Source organism: Syngnathus typhle, linkage group LG6 (genome assembly GCF_033458585.1).
Source record: "Syngnathus typhle isolate RoL2023-S1 ecotype Sweden linkage group LG6, RoL_Styp_1.0, whole genome shotgun sequence".
NCBI lineage: Eukaryota > Metazoa > Chordata > Actinopteri > Syngnathiformes > Syngnathidae > Syngnathus > Syngnathus typhle.
Window position 1 is genome coordinate 13,915,600 of NC_083743.1, and position 22,048 is coordinate 13,937,647.

At 39.9% G+C, this 22,048-nt stretch overlaps 1 protein-coding gene across 2 annotated transcripts in view; it reads right to left on the bottom strand.

Moving 5' to 3' along the window:
- gria4a (glutamate receptor, ionotropic, AMPA 4a) overlaps positions 1-22,048 on the bottom strand; it is a 73,001-nt gene that overhangs the window by 7,178 nt on the left and 43,775 nt on the right. For both annotated transcript variants that reach the window (XM_061281436.1, XM_061281434.1), the window contains exons 11-15: positions 17,774-17,980; positions 15,518-15,733; positions 14,810-14,970; positions 6,200-6,398; positions 2,800-3,047 (exon numbers count right to left, since the gene is read on the bottom strand). In XM_061281436.1, coding sequence (XP_061137420.1) covers positions 2,800-3,047; positions 6,200-6,398; positions 14,810-14,970; positions 15,518-15,733; positions 17,774-17,980 — 1,031 coding nt within the window. The remainder of the gene's footprint in view (positions 1-2,799; positions 3,048-6,199; positions 6,399-14,809; positions 14,971-15,517; positions 15,734-17,773; positions 17,981-22,048) is intronic.

Below are 22,048 nucleotides of genomic sequence, written 5' to 3' on the forward strand. Positions count from 1 at the left end.
CTGATGGAGTTCTTGTCCCCTCCTGCAGCTTCACTACCCTCCAGCTAGTCGCAACCTGCGTGTGCATATGTGCGTGTGTGTGTGTGTATCCACTTTCCCGCAAGCCTCCTGCTCACACCCCTGAAGGGATTGTGACCTCAAAACAAAATTCAGGGACAGAGGACTGGCTTTTAGATTTGAAATTGGATCTCAAAGTGCAAGTTTTTGAAAAATACTCAGTTGTTGTCTGTAAATACAGAACATGGTACAGTCTATGAATGGGTGATGTTTTTTTAGTTTGGTAATGTGACAGCCAGCAAGATGAGCCTTGATTGATTGTTACTTGAGGAAATATGATGTCCATTTCAGTTGACAGCTTGTGGCAAAATGGTCGTCCCCTTAATACACAGGTGTCAAGCTCAAGGCCTGGGGGCCACATAGGGCCCGCCACATCATTTTATGTGGCCCTCGAAGACAAATTGTGCACCAAATTTGTGTCATTACTAGAATTGCTTGCAAATTGTCCTCACTTCTAACAATATCTTTTTTTTTTTAAATATTTGACCAGTTTTTACTCGTCTGATTTGAAAACGAGTTGTTTGTTTTGTAGCTTTTACTGTATATAGTATGAGGTGCTCATACATTTATTTGGGTTGACAGTCATAATGGCCCTCCGAAAGAAGCTATGACTACAAGGCGGCCTGCGAAAAAAACGAGTTTGACACCCCTGCCTTAATAAAAACGGATGGATTTTGCTCCTCACAAATGCAATATCAACCAAAATGTTGTGTTTGGACAAGTGAGGGTGCATACAACATACTATTGGAAAGAACATTTTGGGGTTGACTTCCCCTCTAAATGTGTTTTACTTTGACACTAAATTTCTACTCGAAATTGTGGATTGTTTGCTATCTGGTCTTGTCCGTGACTTGGGTTGACCATTGCCAACATACAGTCAGTGCTTTTATGTCAAAACACTCTTAAGTCAGGTCACTCATTTCACAAGGCACCACTGTATTTTGAAAGCAGTGAAATGACTAGAGAACGAGAACAAAAACCTTGTCTGCCGGCAATGCTGGGAAAAATCAGAACACATTTATCCATGCTGTACCAGTCACTACTTTTAACTTTTGAGGACTGCTTTGCGCGCAGCACAGTGTGCCCCAAGGGGTTTTGGCGTCCCCTTAAAAAACACCTTAGTACTCTAAACTGAAAATACTTTTTCTTCGGGCCTGTCAGCCATGCGAACTTAAAATCATTATCACTTTTTTCCCCCCCCACTTTCAGCAGTCTTGCGGTGGAACATGAGGCTTCTGTGTCTGTCTCACTGTCTGAGGTTCTGGGTTCAAATCTCATATTGGGCCTTTCTGTCGGACATTATTATAAGCGTTAGAAAATGGATGGGTGCTTATATTGCTGTGCGTATTTTGGATGATATCTGCAAAACTGGAGCTCATCTAGACGAGTACATGTGTTGGGCAACTGGTAAAAATGACATAATTAGAGGTTTAGTTGTCTGTGTTCACTTGGAGGGGAGAATTTTGCACGAGTAAAGAGAGTTCAGAGATATTGATAAAGACAGTGTTCTCTGGGGTGCTCTAATCTACAAGCTATGATTAGCTGATTAGAGCAATGGATGACAAACAGTTCAGAAACAGTCCCATATTGTTTAAAAATTGACTTCAAAATGCAGTGATTATAATCATCAGAGAACATTCGTTCACCAACATGACCTTATGAGGAGAGGCAGTCTCACATATTCACGCTCCCAGACATGTTTTCACCTCATATTTGGGTTGATTGAGAAAAAGAAAAAGATACAACTACAGATAATTCTGGGAGGAAAGACCACACACTCACTGGCTGCCACTTCATGAAAAAAAAAACCCTCATATTATAAACAGAGGGCGTCTAACCCTCGCCACTATTTGAGGGACTTATTTCACCACTCATGGGGAAAGTTATAGGACAGACATGATGCTTTGCTTTTTTTACAAGTTGACAAAAAGAGAGTGAGCGAGAAATTGAATTGTCTGACTCCTTATTTCCCCTCAGCTGACACATTTCACATCAGGGAAGGCACTGCAAGAATATGTGTCAAGTAAACAAATGTCTCCTGAGGGGAAAACAACAACACTTTTGTGACTTAAATTCCCTAAGTCAATCTCTGTATCCACACTGAAACGTTTGGGTTTGATGAATTTTAAGTCCCCCATTAGTCAAGCCCCTCTGGTCAGTTCCTTTTATTGCTGTTTCCTATAATTTCCCCTTTTTGGTTGTGGATGCAGTGGCTGTAGCTTGAGGTTATTGCCCCTCCTCACAGTCATGTCACCAATCTACATCATCATTATAATGATCAACACTACAATGGCTTTGCTTAGAAGAAACACAGACATAAGACAGCAGACACATGAACAGTGTTACCTGGAAGGTGACCCTGCGAAGAAACAAGTGTAAAGGAGGAGCAACATAAAGTGCCACAGGACATAACAATGGCAAAAAAACAAGAAGTGACAGAGAAACACAATGAGAAAGGAATTCTAGGTGATGAAGAGGAGATATGATGATGTCCAAACATTTAAAGTTGCTGCTGGGTGGAAACTTTTTTGTGTGCAAGAAACATTGTCTTGTTTTGGTGGCTGCATCCACTGATGAGGCCACGTTTTTAAATGAAAATTTTATTTGTGAGTAAGAAGTTTCCACCGAACAGCAATGACAGTAATAGTTGTGTAAAAGGCACAGCAGGGTAGGTGGAATATCGCAGCAATAGCACAGTATCACTATTGTTACTGTTTCCTATTGTTACACTATTCCACCTACCTTAACTGTGAGCCTTTGGGTGTAGCAATTCCATATCCTTTGGAATCCAGGTTGCCTCCGACTTTCATGGTGTCACAAGGCTTGCGCTGCTCCGTGTACTCATTCATGGTGGACTCCAGGAGGAAGGCGTACTTCCCCTTGGACTTGCGCACCCTCGCCACACCTTCGGCAGTGGTTTTGGTGAAGACGGTTGGCTCGGCCGACTTCATGTACGACCACATCTTCTCGTATACAGCTATTTTGGACCTCTGGGTAGAAGAGAGGGAAGAAAACAGAGGAGTTCATGAAGACAATGATTGAATATTTCAAAGCAAATTGTGTCGTCTTTACCAATGTTTTATGGACAGAAACGATTGGATTTAGTAACAGGAGATTTCAAAGTAAATTTTTTGATGCCCCGGCCTCTCTCCTGAATATATTCTTGAAACTGTCAGCAATTAAAGCCTAACTCGGGTTTATGTTAGACTGAAAGTCATGCATCTGCCACATTCACCTCTGGTCATCCCTGCCAATGGACAGGCCACATTTTCAATAGATGTCGTACGAACAGTTGAAGGAAGGACCTTCACTTTGCTACAAAAGCAAAGAAGTGCAAAGAAGCGATCCACCACTTTGAAACCTCCATATGCCACCATTGCAATAGATTGTGGATTAGGGATCGGCCTCTACAGCCACCAGCCACACAAATAGCCAGAACCGCCAAGAGGAGGACAACCAAGTGATTGCCAGTGCCGATCACTGCAATTGTGTACAGACCAGATGTCCTCATGGACAGTTTCCAGGAGTGATACTACACAAGCATAGCATCTTCCGTTATTCTTGACGTGATACCACCACTGAGACCTGCATTCAATGAGGTGCTTGTTCATGTTTGCAGCTCGTGCGTGACGGACTCCTATCGCATAATAATGACACTCGCGTCCAAGAGCACCAGCAGACACCTCCTTTTATCTTTCTTCCTCACTTCCTCTTGATATGATTTTGTTTGCCCTCCACTGTCCAAGATAGACTCAACCTTTATCCTAACAACCATCTATCGCTGTCTTGTCTTTGATTAATAAAGTGGTTAGAGAGCAGCACCGTCTGTTTCCGTTCTCCTTCTATCAATACTAACTGTTATGATTACAGTTTGTTCTAACAAGCGGTGATTAGCAGTATAGCAGTAAATTCAGTTACAATCCGCAATGAGGAGACTGTCATACAGAGGGACGATTGTATGTACAGTTTGTGCATATATTGACTGTCACAAAATTAAAACTTGGGCAGATATGCTCATCACTCCAATGGTTCTGATATTTGTTTATGATTCATCCAAATTATTCAAGAGTATCCAAAAGTACCCACAAATTTCGTATTGGATCTTAGTCTACACGTGCAAGTGATTATAATGTTGTGGCCTGTTAGCGTGTGCCGGAGGTTAATGCGGCAATGATGACTGTGCAACTCCGCCGCAGCGAAGAGGGTGAAGATGTGTGACGATGTGATGTGACTCTTTCCAGATTCTTGAACAATGAGTAAGGCGGTGAAGGAGGAAATGGATGCGAGAATTCACCTTCAAGCATCCGCACTTTGAAAAACACATTTAATTATATATCGGCACACACAAATATGCTCAGAGGAGAGGGATGAGGCTCATGCACATACATTCCCATGCATCCATAGGCCTATGAATATGCTCACACTCACACACACACACAGTCACACAAACAGACACAGATAATTAATGGTGGTGGTGAATCCCCCTCAGCTGTGGGGGAGTAAATTGCTTTTTCACCCTCCACAGATTTCAGCCTGCTCGTTATGTTGATGATGCCAGATCTGTTCACAGAAGCACAAACTGTCTGCTCTGATACCCCCCCCCCCCACACACAAACACCCACCCCTCCCATCCAAGAAGCCACCTAGCACACTCACTACTGCTCATATCTTTTAAATCTGTTATTTGGTGTGTAAACACACACAATAAGCACAAGAGTCTTTGGAATACTACAGAGCATGACTACATGTGAGAGTGTGCATTTAGCGGTTCCCCCTCGAGACTCCACTGCAATCGTTGTCATTACCCGAAAGTTGTGAATGAATGAAGACAAACTTGGGCTTCTCTCAGCCACTTAGACTTCATGCCCGCCACTCTCTACCATGTCCCGTCCACTCATTACTCATTAAGCGTAAAGTGCTCTTACCCACATTAGTGTGACTCTTGCCGGTGTAGATCATACGAAACTACTTGAGACAGTTCCACAACCTTTTCTGGAGGTTTGGGGCGTGGCAGCATATGGCAATTGCTCAGATTTTTGTGATTAAAAAAACATCCTCATAAAATATCAAACATAGTTTCATGCTTCAGCAATTTGGCATATGGCAACTGATTTGTAATGCGCATTAATTACACCTGCAGTACTAGTGTAAACATTATATACCCTCGCATGCACAATAACGGCTCAAATGTAAAACCAGGTTCTATTCAGGCACTAATTTTCCACAGCTTATCATTGAGGGTCACTTGTGAGCTGGAGCCGTTCCCAACCTCACTTTGTGTTAAATGTTGTCACAGCTGTCTGCGCACATTGCTGTTTCACGAATTAGGTCCACTCTTGCGATCTACTAGTTGTGTCGGTGCTGGATGGCTAATCATATTTGGTTTTGGTTTTCAAATTTTTAATCTGTGCCACTGGCAGTTGAAATCGTGTAGCTGTCTTTGCAGGTGAAATCAGCCTCCATAGTTTCTTCCTCTTCCCTGTGTGCTAGTTTAAGACAAAAAAGCTTTTCTATTCTGCCGGCAGCATTCATATTCATTCTTGCAGTGTCCTCCACAATTCGAGACATACCTGGTTTTATAGATAAGACCAGTAGCAAATCAGGTCACGGTGGCTTGTCGATCCCCAGAAAGAAGCAAACAGTGCTATTAACAATTTTACACCAATTTAGCGCCGAGCTAGGTGCACTTCAGTGCCATTTCAACAAAGCTTTTTTTCACTAAAATCTCTGGAAATGACCGTCGATTTATTCTTCACCACCCACCTGCGGTGGAATAAATCAGTTTATACGCTGGTTTGTCATCGTCCTGCCTACAGTCAGAGCTGAATTCTACTGCTCGGCTTTGTGTCTGACACCGCAAAGTCTGAAACCGGCTTTCTGTACAGGTACCGTGGCCAATGCCGCCGCAGTTGAATAGTGTGTTTTACATAAAATCTCTCTTTGCTTAATCACACAGCCTAGTTTTCTTTTGGTATTCTTTTGTCGGGGTGCTTATGGCAGAGAGAAGATTTCATGCCCCAGTGTTGCTTATTTCTGGATGAATATGGTAAACACAAGACAAAACACTTCATGTTTCCCAAATATCATATTGTGTTTTGTAATCACATTTAAATGCAAATGATCAAGGGCATTAAGGCCATACCCTGAAGAACTCCTTAGTAGAACCTGAGTCCAGTGTCCCATAGGCTATCTCTGTCTGTTTGGCCAAGTCTTCAGCACTCTCAATGGGGGAAACCATCCTCTCCACAGTCAGGAAGGCAGCGAGGTTGGCTGTGTAAGACGAGATGATGATGAGGGTAAAGAACCACCACACACCTCCCACAATACGTCCAGACAAAGACCTGGAGAGAAGACAGATGGAGGTGGAGGAGGGAGAGAGAGCGAGAGAGATAGAAAGGAAGTGTGGTGCAAAGGAAATGAGTGGGAAGGGTGAGGAAGAGGAGGATGGGTGCAACAGAAGGAAGAGATCAGGAAGGGGATTTGAGATGGATGTTAGCAAGCAGATGAAGAAGGACCAGAGAAGTGTGAAGGTTAAGGGGATAAAAAAATACATGAGAACAAGAGCGATGGAGATTAGAAGAGGAAAAAACAGACACGCTTAATTATTACTTTGTTTTTGCAAAATGGTTTCACCCACTTTGCATGCATGATTTTGACAACATTAACGGCAAAGTAAACCTCAGAACTCAGTTTAGTACGCACCATAAAAAAAGACTATGGAGCTGATTGTGATTTCAACCCCCTTCTACCCCACACACCCTCTCTTTTCTCTTCCTCCATGTTTACCCTTTCTATCTCACAATTGAGAGCGAGCGCATCAACCTAAGTGGCAATTCTCGCTTTGTTTGCATGAAATTGTTTTTCTGCGTAAGGGGAGAGAGGGAGGAGTGAACACTGGTCAAATAGAAGTTATTTTCATTTAAAGACCTTGGAATGGTGTACATGAAATGCTTCAGTAAAACATTTAGATGTTTCTTCTCTGTGCTTCTGTCGACATGAAAGGACACATGAAGGAAACCAGTGATTTTATCATCACTTTGGAAGTGTTGTCAATTAGTTTTCAAAAAACTCAGCAAGGACTCAATGTTTTTTTTTTTTTTGTAAAGATACTCCACCTACATAGTCCAGCTTTCTCACAGTTTTTTCTAATGTACAGGTGAAGCAGGTGTGTAAAATATTTGCAACTTGGAAGCAAACATTTTGGGTCGTCAGTTTCCAAAATGCCTTTTGGGGCAATATATAGATTCAGAATGTGATTGACTCTGTGATGGTATCAGTTTCTTATCGGGAATTCTCCTTATAACTTTGAGAAAAATAAATACTTAGTTGCTAGAGCAGTTGGAAAAGTTGCTAAGGTCAACCAAATTGCCAAGTCGGCAAGACTGACTGTCCTTTCGTAATTCAGCTCCTCAATATGCATAGAGCCTTGAGTGCTCATCAGCAGGGACGTGCCTTGAACTTCAGAAACGTTTAAATCTAAAAAACACCCTGACATTGACAGACCCATACTCTCTCCGTCAGCATTGAGAATAAAACGCTCATGATTGTGTCAGAGTTATGTAAATCTCTGACAGCTTCCAAAGATGAATCATTCGCCACGGACCTGCATAAATGTATTTACCTATCGAGTCCTCCAAACACAAGAAAACATTTTATAACAAAAATCACAGGCTCACCACTTCGGGTCACATCAAAAATGCTTTGAACTTCCAATCTTAATGTTGAAAAGGCTTCTCTATCTCGGGACATGTACAATAAAAATGTCCTTTAGGGAAATAGATAAATGACTTGTCTAGCAAAGAATGCATTGCCCTTGACTTGTTTGTGTGTGTTGCCAGAGAGGAAGAGAACATGAAAAAAGCGGTGGTTATTAAACAGCATTTGGCCTTGCACCAAGTTAGCGATGATGTTTACCTCCTGGAGGTCGATGACGTGTGCTTCATTCAGATAAGGCTGTGACAGAAAGCCCACTTGCATGCATGTGACCAAGTGTGTGCGTGTGTGTTGCTGGATGAGTGAAGTCCTTGATTCTTCATGTGACACGAATTTGAACACATTTATCTGACGGCGCAAATGTGCGTGTTGATATGCAACAGGCAACTTATTCGCCGACAGGTCATGTATCATCTATGATAGCCAACAGATTGCCTTTCCCAATCGTTGTATGTGAAAGATTAATGGCGTGTCGTTTCTTTTTTTCTCTCACAGCCTGCACATGACACTTTTCAAGGGAACGTTGCTTCTTTGCATGCAACACAAGAGTATTTTTACTCACCGTGCGGAACCAAACAATTTCATCGAGGCTATCTCTTCCATTTTGTGTGTCAATATTATTTTCCAACAGTGTTGTATAGTTTTCTCTGTATATAAGTGCATCTCTGAACATTGTGCTCCACATAAGCATGGCCTCCAACTTTGCCCAGGAAAAAAAGTTTTTTCTAAACAATAGTAGTAATACGAAATAATTTCTATGCCATGCTCAGATGCGGCAACCTGATGCAAAATATTTCCCTCTTTTGGTGAATGTCTCAATCCAGTGCACTTGAAGACATGGTAAGGCTTGAGGGCACCACGAGCAGAGAGTAGCGAGATTGTCAGTTGAATGAGAAGAAGCTTCGAGCTAATACAAATATAGTCTGAAAGAGAGATGGAACAATGGAAAAAAAGGCGTTGAATAATAATAATGAGAATAATATCAGTGGCTGTGATGACTAGATGACAATGTACCTTCCAGCATTGTATTTCTCCCAAATTTTGGAGGTTGACACTTGTTGGAAAATGTGAGTGGTTGATACACCTTGCTTGATGATGCAATCAGATATTGATGTTGTTGAAGCAATGAAAAAGAAAATTACTTTGGCTGCTGTAGCTCTATGATCATAATACAAAGGGAGCAAACAGGCAGTATGTTGACAATGGTAGTCCCAATAACAGGTAGTCCTTAATTAGTTGTGGTGAGTTGCAGAACGAAGCAGCATGTATCACAGTTCAGCTGCATCTGAGTCACTCACTGTGCAGTGGGCCTAAGTGTGGATGTTGCCATAGTAGCAGTTTTATCCGAATGGTACAACATTTCTCCATTAATAGAGCAAAGAACTGAAAAGAATGCATTTTTTTTAATTAACACAATATTTGTATTATTATCGTAAGAACAGGATCTTCTCACTACTTGTCCATCTCTTGCCCCCTTATAAATATTACAGACAGCACATTCAACCAAATACCATTTTTGTTTGAAAAACAAACCTGTTATTTTTGGTTCACAAGGGCCCTACCGATTAATCGACCTGAACATTTAGGCTAACATTTTTATTTTTTTTATTTTGACCTCTTTTGTAAACATATTAACACATTATAACATGAGACAAAGACAATGATGTGAATTTAGGCGAGCAAATTTACAGGTGGGTTGCAGTTAATTGTGTGATGGCGAGTTAAGGATCTCCCCGAAACTATTATTAGTGAATTGCAGTGCACTGTACAAGAGGATTTTAATTGGTGACCTTGTGACCAATTTGAGTTGGTAAGCTTCAGTGCACCACTGTAGTTTGTTTGTCATTCCATTAGATGGATCTCTTGCAATCATTAAGTATTCAAGCCACTCGGGGCCATTTACTCAATACATTACGCACACACACATGCATGCGCACACGCGTGCACACATACACACACAAACACACATATACACTGGACTGTAGATCTAGTCGCAGCCGCCAGCCAGCACAGACGAGAGCTGTAATTTCAGATGTTTATTGACAAAGACATCCAATTCCTCTGAGATGTTTTCTTCTGATCGGTTTACTTCACTCTGCTGCACTCCTTCTCGACCCTCCTCCCCATCAGCATCACTTTGCTGCCATTAATGTTAACAATTCCAGTCCCATATTACCCACCTACCCATCATCGTTTTCCCCCTGCACCTTTCTGCAGTGACCTTGCCAATCAGTGACATTAACACCCTACAAGTCCCAACCGAAAGATGACAGGCGGGTGGTGTAAATGTCTTCTCAAGGTCAGTTTGACAATATGAGCCATTGTGTGTTAATGCTTTCATGTATCCTGCCACTCACTGCCATGCATGTGAACACCAAGGCGCGGGAATGTGTGTGTGTGTTGTGAGCGTGCATATGTACCACCGCACACACGGCTCTTGTCATGGAAAGTTGATTAATTAAGTCGAGGATTAGACAATGGATCAGCATGAGCACCCTTGAAAAGATCTGCCGAAGGATGATAAGGAAATCTTATAGATAGATTGGATATGATGGAATGTAAAATTGGAAAGGCGCGATCTTTCCAAAAGATAGATAAATATAGATGGTGCAGGCTGTCGAGTGAGAGTAAAAGACCTGAATAGAAGTGAGTGTAATACTCAGACTGCAGAGATGACTGCAGCAGCAGGGAGAGAGGGATGCAAGCCGCATACCAATCATGGCAACTCAATACGCAACACACACCGATTCTTGTTCGCACGCACACACGCACACACGCAGATGAATTTAAACGTGTCTTTTCTTGTTTCCCCAAAGATGGTCATGAAGGTTACAAGAAAGAAAAGGGCTGTATTTGAGAATACACAACAGAAGGTCAGAAAATAGTTGAGCGCGCACAAGGCATTTTATTCAATAAGTATTAGCTCTAAGATGTTTGCATTCAAGCAATGAAAACCTTTTCCTTAGGAGGTGTTTGACCTCACTTTGTTTCCAGCTTCACTATAAATGTCAGCCTGAATATCTCCATTGATGCCAGATAAGTGTTGAAATGATGAAGATGGAGATGGAGAAGATCAAACTATGAAAATATTAGCAACTCATGTTCATGATGGTAGATGTTCCAAACTTGGAACAAGTTCTGTGTTCCCTTTGACCTGCTTGTACATTAGCTGGTCTACACGTGCCTTTTTATCACCTCTGTCAAGGAGATCGTAATAGGTCATGTTTGTTTTTGTTCATGCATGTATTTGTAGCTGCAGTCTCTGCAATATTCTTAAATTAAAACTGTCTCCACTTCTATTTTAAACAGATTGTGGCAATTTGCTTTTACTTTGGAAAACAATAATCATCATTGTTGTCTATTTTCTGACCGGTTGCAGACCAAACCAGGAACTAAATCATAATTAATTTGTTTGTGCATTTTCCTCACTGTCAATTTGAAATAATGTCCTGTTTTGTAATTAAACATTGGAAATTACATTTCCATTACGTTATTGACAGGATAATCAACTGATTGATTATAAAAATAATCATTAGTAGTTGCAGCCCTATTAAATAATCAATCTGCTGCCTTAATCAGGACGTTTATCGCACTCAGTCCAGGACCCGTAGTTGTTGCACTCCTCCTGTCGCTTAGCAACCATGAAGGCTAGTGGGCATTCGTGACATGTTATCTGACTCCGTGCAAGTAATGTTTTCTAAGGTCAAATGTGCACAAAGTTTCATACAATCTGCAGACTTAACTGAATCACATTTTAAGAATCCTGGTATCTGGGGTTCTCTATACTGGAGCCAGGCGTCCATTTATACAATACAGACCCAAACCCATCATTAGATTATTTTGACAAACGCTGATAAATAATCCATGGAATTTTGGGGAAATACTGTACTGTTTTTCAGCTTTCTGGCAGCTGTCTGATTACACAGACTACGAAGTGTGTGATTGTAACGTCTAAGTGACAATGAGGAGAGAGACAAAAGGAAAAAGAGAATTCAAGGTAAAAATATTTTTAACTGTTGAACAGCAGATGAACATTGTTAATTAATTTAGATTGTTTGGAACAACAGCTCAAATTTAAAACATAGTTAAGCAGGTATCATCTTTCTTGATCAATTTGAAAATGTAGAAAAAAAAAAGTACTCCTTTTCTTTTTATTTTGTCTGTTGGTTGGTGATGACGTATATAGTAGTTGATGTGGATATTGTTTCTCACATGATAATGTTCTGGACCTCAGATTTGTCCTGAACTAAACCACTGCAACTTTTAATTGAATCAGCCTAATAGGGTTGGCGTCGTAGACTTAAAATAAAACACTCTTCACAGAAATCCCATTATTAATGGCAAAGCAAGTGACATTATTCAAAACAAGTTTTGTTCTTTCATTGTTTCTCTCTTCTGGGATTTGCGGTATTTCTCCTGATACCAAACAGCCTCCCCCCCAAGTTTGAATTTGCATCAACTTTTGCATAAATAATAGAAATACTTAAAAAAAATGTTTTTGTTTTACGGATAGTGTGAGAGAGAGTTTATCCTCTTGGGGGAAGAACATGTAAACACACACAACTCCATTAAATGAACATTTTAAATGTTTAACAATTTGTACTGGGAGTGTAGCTTGGAATGCAAAGAGTTCAGTTTTTTTGTGGAGAGACATTTGCTTTCGTCTCGTCATTTTCTGCATCTCCACAATATTAAAATTATTCATGTTGACACAAAGATATTCTCAGTTAAACAATAGTATTTTTTTTCTTAAAAACAATACTGTAGTTTGGATTTATGGAGTTTTGTTGTTTTATATTTTATGATATTCTTTATTTCGTTAAAAAACATCTGGTGGATGAAACAAGATGAGGTAGAAAATAAAAAAGTAGATATAGGACAGCTTTCTCTTTGCAAGATTTTAATCAGGTATTTATAAATGCAGTAATCCTAGTCTTTATAGCAGTTGTGCTGTATTGGAGTTGACAAGGCCGGGCAATTTCGATGATGAACACCGTTATGTTAAGTATCGCATTATCGCGAGGACAGCTGCACATGCAGACACACACACACACTTGAGTTAAGACAGGCGTGTCAAACTCATTTTTTTCACGGGACGCATTGTAGTCATAGCTTCTTTCGGAGAGCCATTATGACTGTCAACCGAAATAAATGTATGAACACTTCATATTATATACAGTAAAAGCTACAAACATACTGACAAATAACTCGTTTTCAAATCAGACGAGTAAAAACTGGTCAAATATTTAAAAATATATATATATTGTTAAAGGTGAAGACAATTTGCAATTCTAGTAATGACACACGAATTCGATGCACAATTTGTCTTCGCGGGCCACATAAAATGATGTGGCGGGCCGTATATGGCCCCCGGGCCTTGAGTTTGACACCTGTGTGTTAAGAGAATGTAGAATTTTTGTGTGTAGGTCGCCTGTCTGTGTGTGTGTGAGGGTGGTGTGTGAAGTGTACTCTGCATTGTCAGGCGCATTTTGCGTTTGAGCAAGAATGTTGATGCATGCGGATGGCACAAGTATTTTTTCGTATTGTGGTTGGAATGGACTTGTCATTTGCACAAAGTGGGATTGAGAGGGATAAAAAAGCTGCTGGTGAGCGAGGAATCAGAGGCAATGAAGGTGAGTGAGGATGAGAGCAAAAGAGAAGGCTGGAAGGGTCATGGCAGATACGAGTTTTGTTCATTACTCCAAATGCTGCTGCAGTTGTTAAAGCAGATGTGAAAACACAGCACAGAAGGAAAAAGTTCTTAAGGTGAAAAAGTTTGCAAAGACAGAAGGCCCTGCAGGTTTACTTTATTTTTTAGGGTTTGTTTTACAACAGCTATTAATGTTGAATGAAGAAGTACTTTGTTATCTTGAGGAAAAAAAATAATATTTACTTTCATCTGTTAAAGTCTGTGTCTAGGTTGAAGACCCAGAGCTGAATATTCAACATTGTCTTATCATTTTAACATGCCAAATACTTCCTACAAATACCACGCACAAATCCAAACAAGAGAAAATGGTGACAGAATTGGTTCTTAAGAGTTTTTTTTTGACTGTGTGGAATGTTGATCCAGTTTTTGTGAGTACAACAAAGATGTAGGCAGCAAAGTGGGCTGGTGAGTCTTCATCCAAAAGCCATGAACGATTAACACCAAAATTTATGCGCGCATATGTAGGCATGCGACAAAGGAACTCAATGTTTTCGAGGATGCCTCTCCTTTTTCCTGACTACATGCATGTACCAACACTGACAACTAGAAGAAGCATTCATGGGTTACCATGGTAATGAATAATATTTTGTTGATACTGAACACATTAAATATATTGGTAGTGGTAAGTCCGGATGAGTCTGCAAAAGTGTGCCAAACATAACATGCGAGCGACATGTTGTCACATTAATTACCAGTGATATGAACATTGTTTTGGACATTCTAGCTAAAATGAATAGTTGTAAAAATACATTTTATAAAATCAACCAAATTTTAATTCTGTTGAAGGATTAGTAGGGCACAGTCTCATTGTGGTCAATCTTTTCTCAGATTTGATCTCTCAAGGTCTTCGGGATGACGTCCATCAATATTTCAATAAACTGCATTCTCAAGTTATCAATAATGGAATGCCATATTCATATAAATATTCTAAAAATACAGCTGGACTCTGCCTCTTCGGTTGTTCATTAAATATTTAAGGACACCTAGCAAACTGTGAAACGTCCCACCCTTTCTCACCCATATAGACAAGGACGAGGGACTGTGTGCCCATGTTTCCTTTTATACTTCCATATTTCACATTTATGGCGTCTTCATATTTTCACATCTTCACACAATGTCACGGAGCAGCAACCCAGGTCAGTACTAAAGTGAATAAAGTGTTGGGCATTGTAAACAGCCTGTATCACAATATCCGGATGCGGCTTTTGCCTTAAACAGACATGTAGTATATTTAGCAGAGTATTCTGTGGAGGAATCACAAAGGGTACCCCCCCCTCCCCCCATGCACGCACACACAGATACGTCACGAAGCACATCTTCTACACTCACCGCGGTGAGATGTCGCAGCCTTGTTGCATGAAAGCTCCCAGTGAAAACCAGAGGGAGTTGAAGATGCCAAACTCATTTGGAGGTTGGTCGTTGGGGCCCTGCTCTGTGGTGCCCTCCTCTGGTTCCTCAGCATGCCACTCATAAGGACTGAAGCGACTCACCTGAGACAACACAGGGAAGCGTCAGTAGGGTAATAGAGGGAAACTCGAATAAGAATGGTATTGACACCTTACAAAAGTCATGCCAGTACAATAAATGTATAGTTTTGCTAATTTTATCCTCGTCGACTTTCTCCCGGTCTCATATTATCAAAATTGAACAGCACAATGAAGAAGACTATTCAAATGGCAATTATAATTGGACCAAACGATGTAATCGTTAATTCGTTCTGTTGTGAAGTTTGCCATTCAGCTTCTTGTTGGGGAACAGTAAAAGACAGGTGGATATGTGCATTGAAAAGTTCAGAGATCAAATCAAGCTCACTTAAGGTCATTTTAGGATTCATCGATTCTTCACTAAAGCCGAATAGTCCTAACTTTTTCTGAGTAGTGTGAGCAATTAATTCCTCTATTCACGATTGGAAAATGATATTGCTTGGCATATGTGAAAATCATCCACAACGTTTCATATAATTCCTGCAGTTTGTGTCTAGTATAGTCTAAGTTTCATCCATTCATTCAGTGAAAACACGACTTCCCCAGCACTCACCAAAAACAGCACTACGCTGACTCCGATGTAGGCAAACACGATGCACATCCAGATTTCATAGGCCAGCGGGTCCAGGAAGGAGAAAACACCTGGTTTGGACTTCTGAGGCTTCTTAATCATGATGGAGATTCCCAGAGACATGAAAGGCTTTGAGAAGTCGATCACCTCTTCTCTAACCAAAGTGATGGTAAGTGGGGCCACTGCGATCTCTGCTTTCTGCAAAGAAAATAGGGTTTCTTTTATATTTTAAGGCAATTGATTTCAATTGAAGCGGCTTTATCTGTCATCACCATTTATGCAAAAAGAGATAGTAAAAATTGGATGATCATGGGAAGAGCAAGGACAATTGAATGGGCAAGTACTTAGATGAGTGGAGTTTGAGGCAGGAGAAAATGAGGAGCTGAATCAGTGCATGGAGATAGAAAGAGGGAGTGAGTTTAAGATTGACCAGACTAACCTAGTACAGAAGTTAGAGGAAGTTACAGAGCATGAACACGCAGAAACAATTGTGACACAAAGACAAAAAGGTAAAACAAAAAGTGGATGAGAAGAGAGGCTTTCAAATGTGTTTCCCTTTCAATGTCTCATCTGGGAGTACACCGACCACTCGGAACAAATTAAACCTGATTAGTCGACGTGCTGTTTCCGTAGTGTCACCTTCCATCAGGAATAGTGCAGGCCAATTATTTCTGTTGCTGCTGTGCAACAATCTCAGCTTCCACACTTTCTCAAAGTGATGACTGACATTGTCTTCACTCACAATGTGCATGGTGTCGACAGACAGCATAATTGGTCACCATGCCAAAATCTTCAGGAATTACTGAACCCTTCAAGACCAAGCTTGGCTGGAGGAAAGATGCATGCAAAGCTTCTGATAAGCATATAAACTAGCAGAGTGTGAGAGCCCAAGGTGGGGTCACGGTGGCAGGAAAAGCTACTAATTGAAACAGCAGTATGTTCTGCATGGAATGTGAAGTTTTACCTAGTTTTTTAGCATCTGTGCTTGGCACACCCTGCGAAGGTAGTTTGTGTACAGATTTGCATAAAAACACAATTTGTAGCCTAATTTACAAATATTGTTGGATCTTTGTAATGATCTACCAAACACATATGTACAAATTATATGGCGTCTGACTCCAAACAAACACTGCGCATATTTTGGTACCCCAATCATCTTAGTTCAGGTGGAATAAAAATTATAGTGAAATATCGTAACTTAGGTTTGAGAGGCAATATGGAACTCATCTGATCTTCGATCCCAGCTCTTAGAATTTAAAGCCTTCTTGAGAATAGTTAGCGATATCATACAAATAACGGAGTAGTGTGAAAATGCGGTTAACACGTAGACTTACAAGTATGGAGTTCTGAAGTGCAAGTGAAGTGCAGTAAGTACTAGTCAGCTCATCCTTTGTTTCCAACTAATCCCCGAACAAGTATCTACTCGTGTACTCACTGATGCCGAGTAATGTCTATCAATATCAATAATCAATATACTAGTAACAAATTGAAAATAATAATAGATATAATTTGAACTAATGTCCTGTTTTTGAATAAAGGACTACAATTTATTATTATTTTTATCTGAATCATTGATTCATCGACAAACTAATCAACAGATTGATCAATTATTGATCTAATGATCTAATTCACTCCCCTCCCTGAAGGACATTTACACCTCCCATCTCATCCGCAAAGCGACCACGATTGTGAGTGATGTGAGTCACCCCGCTCACTCTTTGTTTGATCTTCTGTCCTCTGGGAAGAGGTACGGGAGCCTGCGCTCCCGCACCACTAGACTCACCAACAGCTTCATACTCCAGGCTGTTAGGATCCTGAACTCTCTCCCCCCTTCTGCGTAGCGTCCTGTACTTTTACGCTATATTCCGACTGTCTTCTGTATGCACACTTGCTCCATTTTTGCTCCTCTTATTTATTCTGTTATTTGTTTATTTATTATTTATTCATCACTCTTATTTATTCATTGTTTGTGCCTTCTTGTTTTTATTTTTCGTGTTGTTTAATTGTATGTATATTGTGTACTATGTCTTGTCACCGTGGGATAGTGGGAACGTAATTTCGATTTCTTTGTGTCCTGGCATGTGAAGAAATTGACAATAAAGCAGACTTTGACTTTTGACTTTGACTAATGGTTAGTTGCAGCCCTAATGATCAGAATAGCATTTCTAAACCTATAAATCAAATGACAGCCCAAGACTTGCACGGTACTCTTCTAATGTAATATCCATCCGCCCTTACCCCATAAACAAGCTCGCCCACCATCCCGTTCCATATCTTTGTCTCTGGATCTCTGGCTCCATATTTCCCATCAGGCACAATGGAGATCTTGTATTTGATTCCAATGTGCTTGGCGATCTCTGAGGCCAGATCCACACAGTAGCCCTCATACTGGTCATTGCCTTCATATAGCTCCCAGTTCTTCTTCAGCATCACATAGGGGCCCTCCTACAAAAGCAGCATAAGGCGAGAAAGACACTGTTTGGAAGTTGGTGATGTAAAAACTAAACAAAAAAAATATTTAAAGACAGGAAAACAAAATAGGAAAAACAGATGTCAATAAAGAGTAAAATCACATTTATTTCAGCATGAACAATCTACAGCAACAAAACTAAGTATACATTGATTGATAGCTTAAGTGCTACAGAAAGATCATAATATTTCTGTTAGTTTTACAGTTCCATCTTCACAACATAAAATTCTATTGTGGTTATCGAAAAGTTTGGCAACCGCCGATTTGTTGCTGCAACATACTTTTCATCCAAAATGACTCGAGAGACATTTGAGAGCTCAAAAGGCAAATAGAAACGTGAGCGAGAGGAGCGAACACAGATTTTTTTTTCTTTCAAGGAAACACCACTCATGTGCAGATTCTATGATAAAAGAGAGAATAAATGCTTACATGGGTTCTTTCCACATATATCTGGGTGCTTTGTATGTGAAGTATTCAGACTTTGTTGTGCCTTATGTCTTATCTTTATCTGCCTTGACGTGTCTCCACTGGGGCGTGCACCTGCCTCAGAGTTGCCGATGTTCAACTGAAGGGAAATACAGGCGAGGCAAGAACACTGCGGCTTTGAAGGCGTGTTGTCAAAGGCAAAACGACTTTTTGGGTTTGCAGTTTGCAAGATGAAAGCAAAATGCAACTCTTAATGGTTTGGTGGGTGCATTGTAAGAATTCGAAATCACACACCGACGTATTCACAAACGTACGTACAAATCCGTACATCTATCAACATCGATGAATTATTGTATAATGCCTGAGGCTGCTAATCTTATAATCCAATTGAACCAAGCCTATTAAAATGCAGTTGAGCTCCTTTTAATCTAACATAAATCTCTTCTAATTGATCAAATGGTCTTTTTCAATGTGGTTGAAAATGACAAATTTTAGCATTGAAATGTTCTAATGCGCACTACAATAAAATGTGAACCACTTAACTTATTGGAATTTATTACCATGATTATGATCAGATGGAGATTACTAAAGAAGAAGAATAGTTTTTTTTTAATTATTATTATTTTTATTTTACAGTAAAATTACGAGTTACAAACTTAATCGGTTCCAGGAACCCATCTGTAATCTGAAATGTTCATAAATCTAGGTAATGTTTCACGTTGAAATGAATGAGTGTGGCATTAATCTGTTCCAGCCCCAAAACCAGTGTGGCAAAAATTAATATAATGCACAATAGAATTAAATGAAAGCAGACAGACACCTCAATAAGTAACATGCATTCTGTAAATTATTTTTCTTTTTTTTTTAATTTTCGGATTTCTTTCACCATGCCATGCACAATCACACCCACTATCAGATTTGTGATTGAATTATCAAGGATGCAGAGGTGGAACGATATGTAACCACTTTCCATCTTGTGCTGCGGACAGATACAAGTAATTTTCAGGTCACAGCAGTGCATTATGGATATTGTCAATGATGGCCATGCAATGCGAGACGAAACACAACACACGTTTTTTTGGTCTGGAAGAACTTGACCTTTCAGATTAACCATAACAGGCACGATCTCAGCTTTTAAATATTGTTCTGGCTCAAAATCTCCCAGATACACTCCAACATCTTGCAAAGAGTCTTACCAGGGGAGTAATAATATTTTCATCTATTCCTGTAAATTGATTTGTCCCAATACCCTGTACTACTTTAGTAACAGGTCACGTAGGAGAATAGAATAACTAAAAGAAGGAAAAACTCCCGTACACGCTCTCACTCTTTAAGTCCTTTAATCCCACAATGTTTCGGACACACTGACCTTCCTCAGGCTGCCTCCAGTGCACAATTTTGTCTCTATACAGTGACTTTAAATTACTGTAAAAGTTGTGTGCTCCAAAGGTAACCACAGCATTTCCTTAGTTTAGTTATATTAGACTTTACTCTTTAATCATCTTTGATGTAACCATCACATGAATATATTGCCCTATTTTGTCAAAACTCACAAAAATGATTCTCCTCCAATGACATTAGAAGAAACATTTGCAGGTCCCTGGGTGCTCATTCCATCGACTCAACATGAATCGTAAAATTAATGAACACCAGACTTGCGTCTTCTAATAGTTCAACACAGCAATCTAAGATGCTCACAGACTGGGAATATTACCCGAATGAGCATATTGTCGACATTCACAGTTTAATCTCATTTGCTGTTTGCTTGGTATTAATATTATTTACCGGCATCACATCAAATTAAATTGGTTTATTTGGAAGTTTTAACAATGTTATTAAATAAACAAGATCCTGTGCAAATTGGGAAATTATATCCATTGAATCAATGACTTTACATACTCTAAAGAGGAAAACTTAATCACTCTCAAATTACCCTCATCCTCAAATTCATTATGTGAGAAGGTTAAGTGGTTAAAATCAGCTCACTCTACGGAGCGAATATGATGAAAGCAATGAACGCACGCATGCACACACGGATACAAACATGCACACCGGGAACATTTTCATTTCAAAGTCGCCTTAATGTTTTTTTTTATCAGTTTGCTCCAGATACCTTTGCCTCACTGTGAAAGTAATGCGTAATGCGTGTGTGACTGTGTATTTGTGCGTGTTTGCTACTTGTTATCATGCATTTTTGTGCTGCACCAGGGCAAGGAATGGGTGTCAAAATGTGGAAAGGGGGGCAAATAAGTGCAAAATCAGCATGTGAATGTGACGAAGAAAGAGTAATGCGCTGGCTGTTTAAATTTAAATTCAAATTCAGATAACAAAGTCGGCCACAAAAAATGTGTCCACAAAACTATTCCTAATAAAGTTAATATTTAAAAAATATATATATATACGTATATATATAGCAGCAACACTAAAGTAATTATAAACAAGTACATTTAGTAATATAAATACTGAATATCAGATTATATTATTGATTGTTAGGTTTAAATGAAGAAAATCTCATTATTAGTCCGCATGCTAGTACCAAATGTGTTTTTTTTATTTATTTATCCATGCAGATGTCATGTATCATATTAGGCCATATTTAATTACGCTTGGGTTTATGCTTGATTGACCTTAGGTGTGTTATTTTACTCAACGTGTGTTTTCTTTGGGTAGACAATAATCAATTTGCATATTTCAAGGCCCACATTGACAGGACATACACTGTATCTGGTGCAATGTCAGAGTCAGAGTCAGAGTCAGTACATTAGCAGACATCTAATTCTTCTCTGATTAAGATGCACATTTGAAAGAGACTGGATTCTAATCTCAGGTTACCTGATTCCATGAGATTCTTTTGTCTTAACCTTAAAATATGAAAGCAAAAAAGTCTGACTTGAAAGATCTCACTTGAACCTGGTAATGTAAATCCTGGCTGAAACACCAGATATGGTAAGATGAAACATTGGATTAGTTCAAATGGAGGTAGAAACGTGGAGAATTTGAATAAACGGCAACGTGTGAAAAAGAGATAAAGAGAGAAAAGGTACACCATTTAGGAGGGAGCAACAAAACGAGTGACAACAAATGATCCAAATGGCTGTGAAGTACAAAAAAGTTGCCGGGTTGAAACAGCTTTGTAGGAGCAAATGGTTGGGGCTGATAAGGGATAAAAGGTTCCCGATCCGTGCCACGGAGACAGTTAATACTCGCCGTTTGAGCCAGTTTGCTCGATGGGTCAAACAGCTGGACATTGAAAAGTCCACTCATTCAAACAATCAGTTCAGCGTTACAAAACGCTAAAATGTCGCATAATGAATAACCAACGGCAGAGGCATTAAATCAGCCCTGAGCCATCCATTGCAACAGCCAGAGGGCCGAGCCAAGCGGTCACAGCCTATTTCAGTCTGTCGGATGGATAATCAGTCCATTCATTCCTCAATTAGTTCAATTACAGCACATAATCATGCATTCACTGATGTATTGGCCAAGTGAGTCAGCATGATTGTCTCTGAGCTATCGAGACATAAAAAGAGCAAAACACTTCAACGTTTAGTTCTGCAGTCATCGTGCCGCTTGGTCAAGTTAACCACGTTTCACTGCCAGAGGGACATGTTAACCTT